Below are 19,739 nucleotides of genomic sequence, written 5' to 3' on the forward strand. Positions count from 1 at the left end.
CAATACCTTTAATTCAGAATTAAGAAATGTGTTTACAAGATCTTAAAAATTTGCTAGCGTATCTGTGATGATTTGCTCAGCTGCCTGTGCAGGCAGGCAGCCCTTTGACCATTGTGTAGGTTTGCATGCTGCAGGACTCTGGAAAGAAGAGCTTCTGTCAGTTTTGCAGCTTGTGCTTGCAGAGGAATTTGCATACGTTGTCATGCAAATTGCCTGGCTACATTCATTGGAGGCGTGTACTATAAGTACTATGTCTTTCCCACAATGCTTCGCTGGTCATAAGGATTTCGTCCTATGTAACACTCCTGGTGGGGTGTCAGCCTTGCTCTCTGTTTGAACATCAGCTTAGAGTAATTCCTGAATCTGCGCTAGGCAGATTTCCCTAGTGCAGTTAGGATTGTATTATCTGTATTGCCTGTTCTGTCTTGTCTTGCCTGTTGCCATTGTCCTGTCCCTATGGTGGTTGACAGAAAATGGTTCTGATCTCTGTTCTTGGAGTATAGCTGGTGCAGCGGTTGCTACCAGCTATCTCTTCTGTTCTGTCATGGGATCGCACTAGCTACTTTTTGCTAGCGCTGGGGATCCTTCTGTTCTGTCTCCTGGGATCGCGCTAGCTACTTTTCGCTAGCGCTGGGGATCCTTCTGTTCTGCTACTCTGTACCTGGATCGCGCTAGCCACTTTTCGCTAGTGCTGTGGATCCTATCTCTTGCTTGTCCCTGTTTTCGTGTGTCTGTCTTATCTGCTACGACCGCTTGCTGGAGGCTCGGTGAGGTAACCGTTAAGCAAGCGTTCGCATCCTCTGTTTCATGTTTGTCTGTCAATGGTTAGTTAGGCGTGCTTGTCTCTATTGTGCTTATCACGTGGAGACCGCGCATAACCACGTGCACTGTTGCGAATGAGTGCGGTGTCCGCGGTTAGCTAGCGTTTGTTATTTTCCTTGTTATTCTCATTGTATTATTTGCTGTGCCTTTGCTAACCTCGTATTCTGTTCTGATCTGCCTTGTGTCACGTCTGGCGATCGCACCTCTCGCGATCGCGTTCCTGTTTCATATCTGCTGTTGTGTGTGCGCGGTTGCGGGGTGGCGACTGGATTGGCGCACACACATACAACCTGTCCCTTTGCTCGTTCTCATTCGCAATCGCCTCTCTTGCAATTGCATTCTGCGCTTCGTACAATTCCTGTCTGGCATTTGTGGAGGTACAGAGGATTGGTTTCTCTGCACTCCCCAGCGCCATCTGCCGACAGGAATTTCCCTCTACAGGTGCGTAGCACCTTTTGCTGGGTGCCTGCAATTACACGCTTGTGGAGGATTTCTGCCGTGTCAGCGCACGCGTTGTGCGCTGATCACGGAGAAAGTTCCACAATCGTTACATTATGACCAGCCCAACCCAAAACCCCAGTGTAGACGGAATTTCCGATTTGTACGAATTTGTCGAATATGGCTCTTGTACCTTTAAGAGATTTAAAAAACTTGAACCTGAATCAGCAGACGAATTTTTGTCTGAGTGTACAAAACTGTTAGCGAACCCTGAATTCCAATGCACCCCAGTGTCTACCTGGGCCCCCCAAATGGTCTACATTCTGTTGGGGGGCGAAATGTCAATGTGGGGTTATGATGTGTTAAATCATACCACCCTGAGTCAAAGACCCCTGGAATTCTTGGCCTTTTTAATTCACAATTGGCTGAGATTACCTCAATTACCATACCCCCTTAATGAGTTGTTGTCAGCAGCTCAATCAGCTGTTCCATCTACTCTTTCATCCATAAAGCAGCCATCCAAAGCCTCTAAGTCTAAACGTAAAAGATCTAGGAAGGCTTCCCAGCGGAAAGATCCGTTGCCCCTAGCATCCACAAATAAAGAGGTTATTTCTGTCAAGTCTGAAATGGGCAAAACCATGCAGTATGATAATGATGTTTATAATGCATCTGCTGATCAGTTTCCAGGTTTTTTGCCCCAATCCAAAGCTCATGTGGATCCTGCTATAGGTAGGATCGCACACTACATTAAAGCAGTTAAAAAATCTGTTCTTGTTCCTGAACTCCACCCCTATGGAGATTATTTGGATACTGGCCTGTTTGAACCCCCATTTGCTTCCTGGGATATTGGGGCCTTGCTGGAAGAATTCGATTTTGATTGGAAAGCCTTTTGCGATTTTTACATCGCAAAAAGCGAAGATGTCTTGAATGCTTGTCTCGATTCTATGTACCTTCTGATTGATTCCGATGAATGTGACAAGGATGATGTGGATCTGGTGATCTATGTATGGCAAACGATTTTGGATGAGTTGCACACACACCAACCAATTGATTCCAATAAAGAGACATCATTGTCAGATGATTGTTCCTGCCTTTCTGGGGTAAAGCATGAGAGTCTTGACTTTGTGCAATCTGAAATGAATGAGTGTGCCGCTGTGGTTGATTCCTGTGCGAATCCTAAAGGATTTGCTCCTGACAGTGTGCAGTTTGAATCTGTGCGGTCTGATGCCTGTTTCTCGGATGTTCCTGCAGATTGTGATCAGCATGAGTCTGCCGGTTTCCTCAAGGATGTGTGGGATCCTTTGTCAGTTAGAAACAGATCTTTGAGATCTTCCGTCTGTGACCCTGCTATGGGGAAAATTTCTCGACTATGCAGCGTCAAAAGTAAAATTTTTATGCCTAATAAAGTTTATCCTGTTGATGTCGCCATTTCTTCTGCAAATGAGTCTCTGTCTCACCCTGTTCACACCTGTAAGGGCCCGTTGCCTGGGGACAGTTGCTCCAGCGTTTCGGTCCTAGATGCCTTGCTGTCTGCTCCGCAGATCGCGGATGTTTGCGCTATAGAAGCGTCAGTTTCACAACCTAAAGTGAATTTTGATTCGCAGGTTTTGCGTTCTGATTCCTCGGATTCGACATTCTTAGTCGAATCTAAGAGTGAGACAGCGCTTCGGTTTTGCGAATCTGATGCTGAACCTTCTTTGCCTTGTTCAGAGACGCTTTCTCTGAATCTGCCCTGTACCATGTATAAAAACATGATCTCCACTTGCACTGACATTTGTGAGTCCCTTTCTTGTTTTGAGAAAAATGCTGATTCTGCACCCTGTACTCTGGATGAGTTAATATTGCCTTGTACAATGTCTCCTGCAGTGCCCCTAGAGGCTCGTCTAGGTATTGCTGCTATACTCACCTGTTTTTCTGCAGTTTTGGAGTTGCAAGCTAGTTTGACTGCTACGCAGAATTCGGGGTGCAGTGAGATTAAAGTTGGGGAGTCAGTGTGTGTTCTAGTAGATATTCCTGTACATTCCGCTCATGATGATGAGATCCAGTCTCAGTTTATAGTGCAACCTTCCCTGGGACATTTGCCCTGTCTACAAAATAAAGTTCTAGTTTTGCCCTGTAACATAGATAGTTCAGAATCCGTCTCAGAAAACTTGAAAAATTATGTTCCTGAAGTTTTGTCTGATGTTCTGGAGGTCTCCGAGTTCCTCCCAAAGGGAGCAGAACTTGTAGGAGATGTCTCCTGCCCCCCAAGTCCTTCTGAGGTGTTGCCCACTTCAGTAGGCATTGCTGTTGTGCTGACTACCTTTGCAGCTCTGGTGGAGCTTCACTCATATGTAGTCAATGATGATATTGCAGTCACAGAAATTTCTGAATTTGAGTCCGAGTCTTCTTTTGAAAGTCCAGTGCTTGAGACCATTGCTCGTGATGATTCTCTGCCCGGTCCTGGTTTTGGTTTCCTCGTGTCGGACTCTGAGGTTGGCAGTTCCCCGACATGTCCTGAGGTTTCTCCTGTGCTGGTGTACCCCAGTGTGCTCTGTGACCCAGAAAGCCCAAGTGTGCCTCGGTTACCAGCATACTCAGATGCTTCCTCGGTGGAGACATGTTCTGATTTAGCCTGCCTGCTTGCATGCCCAGAAGTGGTCCCTGAAAGTCTTGATCTTGATGGGTGTCCTCGTAATTCTGAATCCGGAATTGTCATTGGTTCCATGGGGGTTCTTGGTAATTCTCCATGTGAGCCTGGTGATTATTCTGCCCTCTTGGGATCTCTGTGGAGCTTCAAAAGGTTCTGGGAGATTCCGGGAGAAATTTTGCTTGGCACACTGGATAAGATCAACTGTGGCTTTTGTGTTGTAAGGGACACTTCGAACAGGTATTGTGGCAGGTTTGGTATTTTCGGACGCTCCTTGGAAGGTGGTGGGTATTGTCTGGAGGGTGTCGATGGCTTCTTCGCTGGCGTTCACAGTCCTGATGGGTGTTATACTGAGACTGGTAGTACTGATGGGCATGTTTCGGTGGCTTCTGTTTCCGATGAGGTCGGTTTCGGGTGGACTGACTCTGGAACTGGACCTTGTCGGGCTGCCCCGACCTTCATGAGTCTTCAGTTAGAGTGGTTTGGAGATATCAGTTTTGAGGATCGTCTGGAATTCGACCCTGGAGGGGGGGGGGGTACTGTGATGATTTGCTCAGCTGTCTGTGCAGGCAGGCAGCCCTTTGACCATTGTGTAGGTTTGCATGCTGCAGGACTCTGGAAAGAAGAGCTTCTGTCAGTTTTGCAGCTTGTGCTTGCAGAGGAATTTGCATACGTTGTCATGCAAATTGCCTGGCCACATTCATTGGAGGCGTGTACTATAAGTAATATGTCTTTCCCACAATGCTTCGCTGGTCATAAGGATTTCGTCCTATGTAACACTCCTGGTGGGGTGTCAGCCTTGCTCTCTGTTTGAACATCAGCTTAGAGTAATTCCTGAATCTGCACTAGGCAGATTTCCCTAGTGCAGTTAGGATTGTATTATCTGTATTGCCTGTTCTGTCTTGTCTTGCCTGTTGCCATTGTCCTGTCCCTATGGTGGTTGACAGGAAATGGTTCTGATCTCTGTTCTTGGAGTATAGCTGGTGCAGCGGTTGCTACCAGCTATCTCTTCTGTTCTGTCTCCTGGGATCGCACTAGCTACTTTTTGCTAACGCTGGGGATCCTTCTGTTCTGTCTCCTGGGATCGCGCTAGCTACTTTTCGCTAGCGCTGGGGATCCTTCTGTTCTGTCTCCTGGAATCGCGCTAGCTACTTTTCGCTAGCGCTGGGGATCCTTCTGTTCTGCTACTCTGTACCTGGATCGCGCTAGCCACTTTTTGCTAGTGCTGTGGATCCTATCTCTTGCTTGTCCCTGTTTTCGTGTGTCTGTCTTATCTGCTACGACCGCTTGCTGGAGGCTCGGTGAGGTAACCGTTAAGCAAGCGTTCGCATCCTCTGTTTCATGTTTGTCTGTCAATGGTTAGTTAGGCGTGCTTGTCTCTATTGTGCTTATCACGTGGAGACCGCGCATAACCGCGTGCACTGTTGCGAATGAGTGCGGTGTCCGCGGTTAGCTAGCGTTTGTTATTTTCCTTGTTATTCTCATTGTATTATTTGCTGTGCCTTTGCCAACCTCGTATTCTGTTCTGATCTGCCTTGTGTCACGTCTGGCGATCGCACCTCTCGCAATCGCGTTCCTGTTTCATATCTGCTGTTGTGTGTGCGCGGTCGCGGGGTGGCGACTGGATTGGCGCACACACATACAACCTGTCCCTTTGCTCGTTCTCATTCGCAATCGCCTCTCTTGCGATTGCGTTCTGCGCTTCGTACAATTCCTGTCTGGCATTTGTGGAGGTACAGAGGATTGGTTCCTCTGCACTCCCCAGCGCCATCTGCCGACAGGAATTTCCCTCTACAGGTGCGTAGCACCTTTTGCTGGGTGCCTGCAATTACACGCTTGTGGAGGATTTCCGCCGTGTCAGCGCACGCGTTGTGCGCTGATCACGGAGAAAGTTCCACAATCGTTACAGTATCTCACATGCCCAATGTTCCACTCCTCGGACTTCGACTGTGGCCAGCGGGGGACATCAACAAGGGACGTGGTAGGTCTGGAGTCCATGCAAGATCCGTGTGCCAGGTGATTATAACATTCAATAAAAATGTGTTTTCCTACTTTTTATCATTTGTACAGTTATCATATTTGCTTGTGTGCACAAGTAACATTTTCTGTTTACAAAGTACAGTTTATCTGCTCTTAAAGCTGCCATTGCATTTTATTCAGTTGCTGTAATTCTATATTAAAAGCTTCTAGTGAGCTCTTCTAAACTGTGTGCATGCTTGAAGCAGAGAGAAAAAGAGAGCTCCTTTTCAGCTCAGCCAGGAATGTAGCAAACAGAAGAATGTAAACAAAATATAATGCTATCTCCTCTTTGGATGCAGAACAAAGTGCTGTGTTGAACTGTTAGAATGCTTTTCTGCTACAAATAGTTTTTTGGGATAGTAGTAGTTGTAATGCTGTAAGTAATCTTTTAGAACAAAAAAAGAAATGCTGGGTTTCAGAATTCAGACCACTTTAACTACCTAACAACTTCGTCATACCAATGGGTGTGAACGCAGCAGCAGCCCTGGGACCGCCTAACACCAATTGGCGTCAAGTCCTGGAGCTGAAGTTAAGCAGGGAACGCGCGTGCGCTGGGGCATGCACGATCGTTCCCTGCTGGTTCACACAGCCCCGTTCCGGTAATCAGCCTGCTAGCTACAAATGTGGCTAGCAAGCCATTAGTAAATGAAAGGGGAAAGAAATCCCCTTTATTTACATCCGTACAGCGCTGCTATCTAGTGCAGTGCTGTACAAGGGACTCTCGGCTGTCCCTCAGAGTGGCAGGGGATTGAAGCCTTCTCATAGGCTGATGGCTATCAGAGGCGGAGAAGAGGATGGATCACATCATAATCAAATCAGGACGGGGCAGGGGGGCGGGAAGGAGTGGGAGGGGAGAGGGAAACTCAGGCACTGTAAGCCTGTTAAAACAAAAAACAAAAGAACACAGGATTGCAGGAGCGATCATCCGGAACCTCCAAAAGAATATCCTGTTAAGGATAATAAAAGAAGGTTAGATTAATTTGTGTGCTAAATTGTAGGGCTGTGATGCAACCTGACAAAGCTGCACAGCCCTATGTTGTGAAAAATGGCCTGGTCACTAGGCGGGTGTAAGCCTGTAGTCCTGAAGTGGTTAAAGAGAACCTAAAGTGAGAAATGTGGAGATTGCCATCATCATTCCCTGGCAGTATAGTAGTGGCAAACAGAAATGCTGCGGATTACTCAAGAGCAAGGTAGTAGTACTGTGGTGCTGAAAGACAGCTCCACAACACAAAACCTCACTGTGCCTGAGATTGCCTGGCGGCTAGGTGAAATGCTCAGGCAAATTACTATTATTTCCCTGAGAGTAGATCTTCTGGCTCAGATATTGCCCACATTAAGCTGCTAATTCAATTCACAGATAATTTGAGTGATGTCAGGTGATATGAAATTTGCATACAGCAAGCTTTTTATCACCTGGAATTGCATGTAGCCCCCAAGGTCAATGGTTAGGGATAAAAGGTGGAATTTTGGCTAGCCAGTTTGTTGCAAAGACACCAGGCATGCTATACTTACCAGTTTTGTTATGGAAGGAAAATTCAATTGTGGAAAGTTGTCAGAACTTTTCTTTAACCATTTCACATCCAGACCTTGTTTTTCCCCTTCTGGACCAGAGCAGTTTTGACATTGTAGCTATGTCCCTGTTTAAACAGCCATAACTTTATCCCTACTCAAGACACCTAAATAATCTGGATATCATTTTTTTTTTCAGGACAAACTAGACTTTCATTGGGGGATATTTTGTCCCGAGAGTTTTTTTTTCTGCACATTTCATCAGCAAAAAAAGGGGAAAAACTGTGAAAAATTGCATTATTTCTCAGGTTTTTTTCGATTCTAGTAAAAAATAGAAAGTGCTACAGTAGGTAAAAGACATGCCACTAGTTTTATGTCCCCCAAGGAGAGATAGCCAGATGTGTGCCCAGTATCAGACCGCCTCCCCCCCCTCCCAGTATAGCCAGATGTGCTCCTTAATATCAGCCCCCATTATAGCCAGATGTGTCCCCATATTTTCTACCACCCTATATAAATATATAGACAGATGCGTACCCCAATAAAGCACCACTCATTATAGCCAGATTTGTCCCTGGGATCAGCATTCCCCATTATAGCCAGATGTGCCCCCAGGATTAGCGCCCCCGCCCCATTATAGCCATATGCGTCCCCAGCATTAAGTTATGTCCCTCAGGACCATCAGATGTGCCCTCCATTATGAAATCCCCCCCCTGGTGCCCTAATGGGCCCCAATAAACATTTCAAACCCCCCTTTCAGATTTAGCCCCCCACCCTTCGTTATGGATAGCCAGATGTGCCCCCCCCCCTTAACTCTGCCCCCCTAGCCCCCCGTGGCCAGATCAATAAAAAATTCCCCTTCAAGGAGAATATCTCACCTTACCTGGTTCCTGCGATCATCCTGCAGCCCCAGCCTCCATTCACCGCACTGCACTCAGCCCTGTGATACCAAACATCCGGATCCCGGCTTGATGAAGTCATCAAGCCGGGACCCGGCTATTCAGCGTCATGGGGCTGAGTGAAGAGCGGTGAATGGAGGCTGGAGCTGCAGCATAATCGCAGGAAGGTGAGATATTCTCTTTACAAGGGCATTTTTTTTAACAATCTGACCACGGAGGAGGAGAGATGAAGGATCACCGCTGTTGGCTACAGCGGTGATCGTTCATCCACGTCTGGGTCACTAATTGGCTACAAGGGAACATGTTCCCTTTCACCAATTAGTAATGCAGCTGACAGTGCCGGAGGGTGCGCTCTGAAGCACACCAGATCGTGCACAGCAGGGCTGCAAGCTAAAATGGTATATCTACGTCATTGGGGCTTGGAGGGTGCCACAGATGACGTAGATATACTATACCAGTGGAAAAGTGATTAAAGGGAACCTGAAGTTAAAGGGGTTCAGAGGCTGCCATACTTATTCCCTATTAAACAATGTCAGTTGCCTGGCTGTCATGCTGAGCTTTTAGATTTGGTTGTTTTTGAGTCATACCTGCAACAAGCATGCGGTCAGAAGTGTCAGACCAGAGAAAGTATCTGATCTGCATGCTCATTCTGGGCCCATGATTTAAAGTGTTAGAGGCAGAGCATCAGCACACAAATCAGCATTGATACTGTTTAATAGATATGAAGATATTCCACTCACTTCCGATGGCTATGAATTCATATTCTATAACACATAAATCTTCTATCACGATAATGATGCATCAAATAAAATGAAAATATATCTTACCAACAAGATGATCCTGAGTTTGAGTGAGCAGATTGTATTGCTTCCACTACACAGGTTGTTCTCTAAGATGACCTGAATGCTGCCAGTATTGTTTTGACAATAATCCTTTTAGGAAAGAAATTCAGGAAAATAAAGTTTATCATGAATAAAACAGAGGTTAAAAGAACAAAGCACGTTCCTGCAAGTGGCTATATAATCGTTACCGTACATGCAGGTATGCATGAAAACGACTTTAGAATTGAATAGACATACAATTTATATGGCGCTGGTAAGTTACCCTGGACAAGCTGCGTGTTGCAGAGGGATACCTTCAACCCTCTCTCAATGTAATACCACAAAATAGAATGTAATCACAACTCGCACTAATTCTGTATTCTATAGAATAAATTTTATTAAAATATAATGTATACAATTCCAACAATCCACAATCCACACTCATACACACCACAACCACTCAATATTGCTATAGGGCTGTAACGATTGTGGAATTCTCTCCGTGATCAGCGCACAAGTCTTGTGCGCTGACACTGCGGAAATCTTACACAAGCGTATAATTTGACGGAACCCAGCAAAAGGTGCAATGCACCTGTAGAGGGAAATTCCTGTCGACAGGTGGAGCTGTGGAGTGCAGAGGAACAGATCCTCTGCCCTGGCTGCCACAGACGCCAGACAGGAATTGTACGAAGGGAAGAAACGAAGGGCAAGATAGTCCTGAAAGAGAGAGATCAAAGTGACAGAGGATATGTGTGTCCACCAATCTAGTCGCCATCCTGCGACGATGAATGCACAACCATGAAGATAAAGTGAGAAGGCAATCGCCAGAGATGGCGATTGCTAACAGCGACACAAGACCGAATAAGCACAGATGAGGAATGTATGTATGTCCACCAATCTAGCCGCCAACCTGCGACGGTGGACACACAACAGAAGAAACCAAGTGAGAACGCAATCGCAAGAGAAGCGATTGCGGAAGAGAATGAGCACAGGGACAGTATGTATGTATGCGCCCCAATCTAGTCACCAACCCGCGACGGTGCACATACAACAGCAGATATGAAGTAGGAACGCAATCGCGAGAGAGGCGACTGCCAGAGGTGACACAAGGCTACAGCAAGACAGAGCACGAGAGTAGCAAAGGCACAGCAAATCATACAATGAGAAGATAAGGAAAATAACAAACGCTGACTAAACGCGAACACCGCACTCATTCGCAACAGTGCACGCGTTTATGCGCGGTCTCCATGTGTTAAGCACAACAGAGACAAGCACGCCTAACTAACCACCGACAGACAAACATGAAACAGAGGACGCGAGAGCTTGCTCAACGGTTACCTTACCGAGCCTCCAGCAAGCGTTCGTAGCAGACAAGACAGATACACGAAAACAGGAATAAGTGAGAGATACCATCCACTGCTCTTTCCGCCAGAGCGAGTGCGATCCAAGTATAGAAACAGAGCGAGCTGGATCCACTGCTCTTTCCGCCAGAGCAAGTGCGATCCAAGTACAGCAAGAGAGATGGAGATCAGACGGATCCACAGCACTAGCGCAAGGCGAGTGCGATCCAGGCAAGACAGATCAGATGAGATAGCTGGTAGCAACCGCTGCTCCAGCTATACTCCAAGAACAAAGATCAGAACGACTTCCTGTCGACCACCGCTGGGACAGGACAATCGCAACAGACAAAATAATATATAGAGCAAGCCTACAAAGGATGTGGCTAGGCAATCTGCATGACAAACGTATGCAAATTCCTCAGCAGCAAGCTGCAAAACTGACAAAACGTCTCTCTTCCAGAGACCTGCAGATTGCAGACCTGAACAGTGGTCAAAAAGCTGCCTGCCTGCGCAGGCAGCCGAGCGGATCCTCACAAGGGCCCTTTAAATCAGCAGCGCTCTAATTGCCAACTATAATAAGTTTGTTAGGAATCACTCTTATCAATGCACAGAAGGGATCCAATTTGTGCTTAAACTTGTGAATAGATAGTTCTTATGTTTATAGATAACACAATCCACATTATGCAGAAGCGCTCATATCTGTGCACGAATGGGATCCAATTTTAATTGTCCCGTTTTCATTGAGGAAAATTACAAACAGATCCTACTTATGTCTCAGAGTGACATAAGTGAGTGGTTCAGGTCTCTTATATAGGAGCTGTGTTAGTAATCACTTAGTATCCAGTACAACGATTCCTTGCATGTTTAATTCTTATATGTCAGTCTCTCATAGCCAGCTGCACTCACCACGGATTCTTTTCTGAAAACCGCTCTGATGCGAGTGCTTATCCTCTACGATCTCCGCGCTGCCTTCCACTGTCGGCGGTTTTCAGGCGGGGCCGCTCTGGTTGTCCACAGAGTCGCCTCGCTGTATTGCTTCCACCCAGCTGGTACCGGTGTGCGCTAGTTGGGTGACGTCACCACTGCAGGGTATTGGATCTTTGTTATTTACAACGGTTGCTGCAGGCTGTAGGTCAGCCAGATCCTTGCCCCTAACTGATCATAATGGTAAATCAAATTAACCTTAACGCGTTTTGCCCGATTAACGTCGGTCCTCTTCAGAAGGATTTTGGTTATGAGAGTGTCCATCAGTCCAGTGTGATATAAACTCCTTGTGGGTAATCTCCGCCTCTATGCAAATTTCCTCAAAGGCTTTTCATTAAAGTGATATAGTGCCCATTTTGCTGTTGATTAGATTGTGTTTCACCTATGCACTGTGCTATTTTAATAAAAACAAAGATTTCTATCTCAATAGTGAGATGGAAATCTTTGGTTTTTTAAAATAGCACAGTATCTTTTTATTGGAGCAGTTATTTGTCTATGCAATTATCTGTATTTTGTCTGCATGCATTTACATTTTTTTGCATACATTTGCATTTGTCTGCATCATTTTTATACAATTTTACTGATGGTTATTGGAGGTGAGTGTGGTGTAGTGATTTGCATAGGTGAAACATAACCAGATCAGCAACAAAATGGGAACTATGCATAAGTGAAACACAATCCAAATTAACAGCGAAATGGGGACTATATCAATTTAATGAAAAGCCTTTGAGGACATTTGCATAGAGGTGGAGATTACCCACAAGGAGTTTATATCACACTGGACTGATGGACACTCTCATAACCAAAATCCTTCTGAAGAGGACCGACGTTAATCAGTCGAAACGCATTAAGTTTAATTTGATTTACCATTACGATCAGTTAAGGGCAAGAATCTGGCTGACCTACAGCGCGCAGCAGCCGTTCTGAATAACAAAGATCCAATACCCTGCAGGGGTGACGTCACCCAACTAGCGCACACCGGTACCAGCTGGGGGCGGAAGCAGTACAGCGAGGGGACTCTGTGGACAACCAGAGCGGCCCTGCCTGAACACCGCCGACAGTGGAATGCAGCGCGGAGATCGTAGAGGATAAGCACTCGCATCAGAGCGGTTTTCAGAAAAGAATCCGGGGTGAGTGCAGCTGGCTATGAGAGACTGACATATAAGAATTAAACATGCAAGGAATCGTTGTACTGGATACTAAGTGATTACTAACACAGTTCCTATATAAGAGACCTGAACCACTCTGAGACACAAGTAGGATCTGTTTGTAATTTTCCTCAATGAAAACGGGACAATTTAAATTTGGATCCCCTTCGTGCACAGATATTAGTGATGGGCGAATAGTGTTCGCCACTGTTCGGGTTCGCCCGGATTTTGGCCTGTTCGGGTTCGGTTCGGCACCCCCCGAACACCTCATGGTGTTCGGGAGGGTGTTCGGGCACGCTGCCCGAACCCGAACAGGCCTTCTTTGTTCGGCCGAACACTGCCGTGTCCGGCCGAACATAGCCCCCTATAGGGTCCCAGCATAAAGGGAAAGCATGCCCCGAGCGCGGAGGGGGGTCGGAAATGCCCCCCACCCCTCCCCGCTAAGCTCTCCCTTCTGCTGGACCCTATAAAATTAAATCTAAGTCCCCCGAAGGTACCTTGCAGGCTGGCAGGAGGAGGGCAGGAAGCGGGCAGCCGGAGAGCATAGGCGCTAGTACCATCTGATACTTCCGCCCTCTCTCTGACGCACTTCCTGTTTACATTTGTAAGTCACGTCAAGAGAGAGCAGAAGTACCGCGATGCCGCGTACGAGGGTACGTAACGTGTCATCATGTAGATGACGCGTACCCTCGTACGCGTCATCGCGGTACTTCTGCTCTCTCTTGACGTGACTTACAAATGTAAACAGGAAGTGCGTCAGAGAGAGGGCGGAAGTATCAGATGGTACTAGCGCCTATGCTCACCGGCTGCCCGCTTCCTGCCCTCCTCCTGCCAGCCTGCAAGGTACCTTCGGGGGACTTAGATTTAATTTTATAGGGTCCAGCAGAAGGGAGAGCTTAGCGGGGAGGGGTGGGGGGCATTTCCGACCCCCCCCTCCCCCGCGCTCAGGGCATGCTCTCCCTTTATGCTGGGACCCTATAGGGGGCCCCAAAGGGACATGTTCGGGTTGGGTTCGGGGTTCGGCTCGAACATGCCGAACATCAGGGGCATGTTCGGCCGAACCACACCGAACCCGAACATCCAGATGTTCGCCCATCACTAACAGATATGAGCGCTTCTGCATAATAAATGTGGATTGTGTTATCTATAAACATAAGAACTATCTATTCACAAGTTTAAGCACAAATTGGATCCCTTCTGTGCATTGATAAGAGTGATTCCTAACGAACTTATTATAGTTGGCAATTAGAGCGCTGCTGATTTAAAGGGCCCTATAACAATATTTAGTGGTTGTGGTGTGTATGAGTGTGGATTGTTGGAATTTTATACATTATATTTTAATAACATTTATTCTATAGAATACAGAATTAGCGCACGTTGTGATTACATTATACTTTAGAATTTATTTAGCATTTGGAGGTGTGGGAAAAGAAGCATTCTTACTTTAAGCGTTACTTAAAGAGACACTGAAGCGAAAAAAAATATATGATATAGTGAATTGGTTGTGTACTATGAATAATTACTAGAAGATTAGCAGCAAAGAAAATATTCTCATACTTTTATTTTCAGGTATATAGTGTTTTTTCTAACTTTGCATCATTCTATAATATGTGCAGATTACACAACACTCAGCATTCAAAATGAGTCTTTCAGAGCAGTCTGTGAAGTAATGACCTCTCCTCTAGCAGAGGAAAAGTAAATAGTCCAGGAACAGTTGAGATAATAAAAGTCAGATAACAGCCCTCTCCACGACTAACTTAGTCGGAGAGCTTAATGGCTTGTTTGCATAGAGATAACAACTGGAGTTTCTCAACTCTTCCTGTACTGGAAACAATTACACTGATGTATCTGATCTTAATGTTTTATTTCTTAGCTGTGCTACACATACAAATCATAATATCATCATTTTTTTTTCGCTTCAGTGTCTCTTTAATGGTGCATCATTGAGAATCCTCTCTTGGGTAAGACAATTCCTATTGGTCTGTGGCAATGCAATGCAATGGGGATTAGTGGTTTCTGATGATGATTGGTATTGTGTTACTTTTCCCTGGCGGCAGCAGAAGCAGTGACCCGAATGGAGACAGCGGTAAGAAGGTGACAGAAGAAAGCAGAAGGTAGCAGGGAGGCAGAAGGTGACAGATGAAGGCAGAGGGTGAGAGATGGAAGTAGAAGGTGACAGAGGAAGGCTTAAGGGAAGAGATGAAAGCAGAAGGTGACAGAGGAAGGCATGAGGCGAGAGATGAAGGCAAAAGCTGACGGAGGAAGGCAGAAGGTGAGAAATGAAGGCAGAAAGTGACAGAAGAAGACAGAAGGTGAGAGATGACGGCAGAAGGTGACGAAGGAAGGCAGAAGGTAAGAGATAAAGGCAGAATGTGACAGAGGAAGACAGAAGGTGAGAGATGAAGGCAAAAGGTGATGAAGGAAGACAGAAGGTGAGAGATGAAGGTAAAAGGCGACAGAGGAAGGCAAACGGTGACAAGGGAAGGCAAAAGGTGACAAGGGAAGGCAAAAGGTGACAAGGGAAGGCAAAAGGTGACAGGGGAAGGCAAAAGGTGACAGGGGAAGGCAGAAGGTGAGAGATGAAGGCAGAAGGTAACAATGCAGAAGAAGCTGACAGGATGCAGAAATGTGTACACAGTAATCAGCATAATGAGAGCGGACACTATTTACTGCACAGGCCTGCGGACTGCTCCTTGGAACTAAAGTAACAGATCCAGTGACAATGTATGAACAGATCCTATGCATGTTGAGCTGGGATATGCCCATTTGTTTAATTTTTGACTGTTTGAACAAGTTAGTAGGTAGAATAAGGTTTCTTGGAAAATAGTAGATTTAGGTTAGGTTAGGGATAGAAATTGTTTTGGGGGAGTAAATTAGGGTTATGATAAAATTATCATATTAAGAATAGAGATGGCCCAAACGGTTCGCCGGCGGACAGTTCCCTGTGAACATCAGCTGTTTGAGTCTGCGGCGGGTAGCAAACACATAGCGCTTTCGACCCACCCCTATACCTCGGCATTGGGCTAAACTTTGACCTTCTACATCACAGTCAGTAGACACATGGCAGCCAATCAGGCTGCACTCACCCATGGACCCCCCCTCCCCCCATAAAAACGCAGCAGCGCTGGTCATGTTCTCAATCTGGTGCTGCTGCTGTAGTCAGTGGAAGGGAGAGACATTGCTGCAGAGACAGAGACAGTTAGCTAGGTGCTTCTGTTTGTTGTTGAAAGCACCCCAAAACAAAAGGTGTGTGAAGGTGTGTGTGTAGGTGTGTGTGTGAAGGTGTGTGTGTGTGTGTGAAGGTGTGTGTGTGTGTGTGAAGGTGTGTGTGTGTGTGTGAAGGTGTGTGTGTGTGTGTGTGTGTGTGTGTGAAGGTGTGTGTGTGTGTGTGTGTGTGTGTGTGTGTGTGTGTGTGTGTGTGTGTGTGTGTGTGTGTGTGTGTGTGTGAAGGTGTGTGTGTGTGAAGGTGTGTGTGAAGGTGTGTGTGAAGGTGTGTGTGAAGGTGTGTGTGAAGGTGTGTGTGAAGGTGTGTGTGTAGGTGTGTGTGAAGGTGTGTGTGTAGGTGTGTGTGTAGGTGTGTGTGTAGGTGTGTGTGTAGGTGTGTGTGAAGGTGTGTGTGTAGGTGTGTGTGTAGGTGTGTGTGTAGGTGTGTGTGTGTGTAGGTGTGTGTGTGTAGGTGTGTGTGTGTGTGTAGGTGTGTGTGTGTGTGTGTGTGTGTGAAGGTGTGTGTGTGTGAAGGTGTGTGTGTGTGAAGGTGTGTGTGTGTGAAGGTGTGTGTGAGTGTGTGAGTGTGTGTGAGTGTGTGAGTGTGTGTGAGTGTGTGAGTGTGTGAGTGTGTGAGTGTGTGAGTGTGTGAGTGTGTGAGTGTGTGAGTGTGTGAGTGTGTGTGTGTGTGTGTGTGTGTGTGTGTGTGTGTGTGTGTGTGTGTGTGTGTGTGTGTGTGTGTGTGTGTGTGTGTCACTGGTCACACTGCATACAGGTCACAGTCATTGCTGGGCTGTGAAGTTCTACTATACTCTTCTATCTATATTGAACGCAAGCCAGCACTCTGTCTATCATAAGCTGTGCTTAGCTTGCTACTGTATCTTTTATAGATATATGTGTGGGTTACACTTACACTGCATACAGGCCAGAGTAAGTTGCTGGGCTTTGTAGTTCTACTATACTCTTCAGTCTATTGCAAGCAAGCCAGCACACTGTCTATCATAAGCTGTGCTTAGCTTGCTACTGTATCTGTTATTGATATCTGTCTTTGTGGGTTACACTTACACTGCATACAGGCCACAATCAGTTGCTGGGCCTTATAGTTCTACTATACTCTTCTAACTATTGCAAGCAAGCTAGCACACTGTCTATCATAAGCTGTGCTTAGCTTCCAACTGTATCTCTTATGGATATCTGTCTGTGTGGGTTACACACTGCATACAGCCCAGGCCACAGTCATTTGCTGGGCCTTGTAGTTCAAAAGTATCCTATTCTATCTATTACAAGCCAGCACACTGTGTATCATAAGCAGTGCTTAGCTTGCAACTGTATTTGTGATTGAACGTACTATAGGATATCTGTGTGTGTGTGTGTTAAAGTACACAGCCCTGCGATACACACACACAGCTGCTGTGTATTTGACACTGATTGTGTGCCTCTTTGTGATTACACACACTGTCTACCACTATTGAATATTGTTAGTACTACTGCATACCCAATATGGAAATAATGACAAGCAGAGGCAGGCCACCCCACAGGTCTTTTCAGGGTCATGCTGGTGGGATTTTGTGCGGCCCTCGGCCAATGCACAGTGTTTAGAGGGAACATACCCTCAACCCCCAAAATTCTTAGGACATAGTTGACTTCATAATACACAACACCTTATCTGCCTCAGCTTCCGGATGGAACTGTAACATATCTTACTCCCCCTGCTCCGATTTGGGCACCCCACAACAACTTAACACTCAGCTGGCAGCCACCACCGCTACTACTAGCATCGCAGCCACTCCATTTCAGTTTTGCAGGAGTTATTCACACGTTTGGTGGGAATTTACTGATGCATGAGCATTATTGGTACAAGATGAAGGCGCTAAGGATGTTACACCACCTCATATGTTTCAGTTAGACATCACTATGGACGTAAGGTGTGAGCAGTGGCGTAGCTTAGGAGTTGTGGGCCCCGATGCAAGTTTTACAGTGGGCACCTCCAAGCACTCTATACATAGCAATTGATACGGTGCACCAAAACCTGCCAATGGCAACTACAGTCTGAGGTGCAAGAAGGGGATGTGGAACAGTTTGTTAATAATTACCACTATTCGAAGTATCTATAGAAGTGATTATTATGAGCACAGGACCAATAGAGAGCTAATACTGTAGTTGAGGGAGGGCCCTTCAGGGCCCCTCTGGCCCAAGGGCCCCGATGCGGTGGATACCTCTGCAACCCCTATTGCTACACCCCTGGGTGTGAGAATGATGAAGTACCTGTTGGTGCAGTTTTGGAGGTGTCTGATTCAAGCAAAGCTATGGATGATGAAGATAATGATCATGGGATGGATGTCATTGTGGGATCCCAGAAGACAAGATGAACGGGGGAACAGTTCAGAGGGGGAGACAGAAAGGAGGAGGAGACAAGTTGCTGTAAGAAGCAGGGGGAGCTCATCGGAAACAGCTTGTGGCAGTGTCCGGCAGCACATATTGCCACCTAGGGACATCCAGCAAACACGCCCTTCAACGTCAGCTGCTGGCACCACCAGAATGCCATTAACCCAGAGCTCATCGGTGTGCAAATTTTTGTGTGTGTTTGCCTCAGATTACAGCAATGCCATCTGTAATATCTGGCACCAAAAATTGACTTGTGGAAAAAGCAACACCCACCTAGGGATAACTGCCGTACAAAAAGCACCTGATCAAGAAGCACAAACACCAATGGGATGAGCACATGAGGAAAAGCAGCACACAAGGACAAAGCCACCCTCCGCCTCCTCTTCCTCCTCCAGTTGCAGCATCTTCAGCCGCTTTATCCTCTGCTGCCCTTGGACATTCACAGCCACCCTCCTCTACTCCGCCTCTCACCTTGAGCAGTTCCTGCTCCTCTGCACACAGCCAGGTGTCCATTAATGAAATATTTGAGTGGAAGAAGCCAATGTCTGCCAGTCACCCCCTTACCCGGCATCTGACGGCTGGCTTGGCGGAACTTCTAGCCCACCAGCTGTGGCCAAACAAGCTGGACTCTGAGGCCTTCCGAAAATGTGTGGCGATTGGGACACCACAGTGGAAGATACCAGGCCGGAATTATTGTTCCAAAAAGGCGATACCCAAACTGTAACGTGATGTTGAAAGGCAAGTGGTGTCATTTCTGGCACACAGCGTTGGGCCAGGGGTCCATCTGACCATGGATGCCTGGTCTGCAAAGCACGATCAGGGCAAGCATGGAGTATGTGGCTGTGCAGTGGACTTGGTGGTGACATCTCCACGGCTTGCAGGCAGGCCTGCTGCCACCTCCTCTTCTTCTCCTCCTACTCCTCCTCCTACATCCTCTTCACTGTCATCCTCCTCCTCCACTGAGTGCTACTCTACTGCTGTGCTCTCCTCTCCAACTGCACACCCCCAGCTCCCCAGGGCCTATTCCGCATGCCAGGTATGAAAGTGTCATGCCATCTTGGACATGTCTTGCCTTAAAGCCGAGAGTCACACCGGACCAGCACCCCTGGCCGCTCTGAACAACTGAACAAACAGGTGGATCAGTGGCTGACCCCGCACCAACTGAAGATTGGCAATGTGGTGAGTGAAAACGGAAGCAATCTCATGTCAGCTTTAAGTTTGACCAGGTTTACACATGTGCCCTGCATGGCACATGTGCTGAATCTTATAATCCAACAATTTGTGTGTAAGTTCCCAGGCTTACAGGAGGTCTTGAAGAAGCCCAAGAAGGTGCGTGCACATTTCAGGCATTCCTACGCGGCCATGGTGCGCTTCTACGATATTCAGCAGAAAAAGAACTTGCCAGTGAGGTGCTTGATTTGCGATAGCCCGACTCGCTGGAATTCAACACTCCTCAGGTTTGACTGCCTGCTACCAAAGGAGAAAGCCATCAATGAGTATCTGTACAGCTACGGTGCTAGGGCAGGCTCTGAGGAGCTGGGGAT

At 46.7% G+C, this 19,739-nt stretch overlaps 1 protein-coding gene across 2 annotated transcripts in view; it reads right to left on the reverse strand.

The window, feature by feature from the left end:
* LOC137537710 (mucin-5B-like) overlaps positions 1–19,739 on the reverse strand; it is a 192,995-nt gene that overhangs the window by 153,765 nt on the left and 19,491 nt on the right. For both annotated transcript variants that reach the window (XM_068259649.1, XM_068259648.1), the window contains exon 3: positions 9,141–9,245. In XM_068259649.1, coding sequence (XP_068115750.1) covers positions 9,141–9,245 — 105 coding nt within the window. The remainder of the gene's footprint in view (positions 1–9,140; positions 9,246–19,739) is intronic.

This window comes from Hyperolius riggenbachi, chromosome 11 (assembly GCF_040937935.1).
Source record: "Hyperolius riggenbachi isolate aHypRig1 chromosome 11, aHypRig1.pri, whole genome shotgun sequence".
NCBI lineage: Eukaryota > Metazoa > Chordata > Amphibia > Anura > Hyperoliidae > Hyperolius > Hyperolius riggenbachi.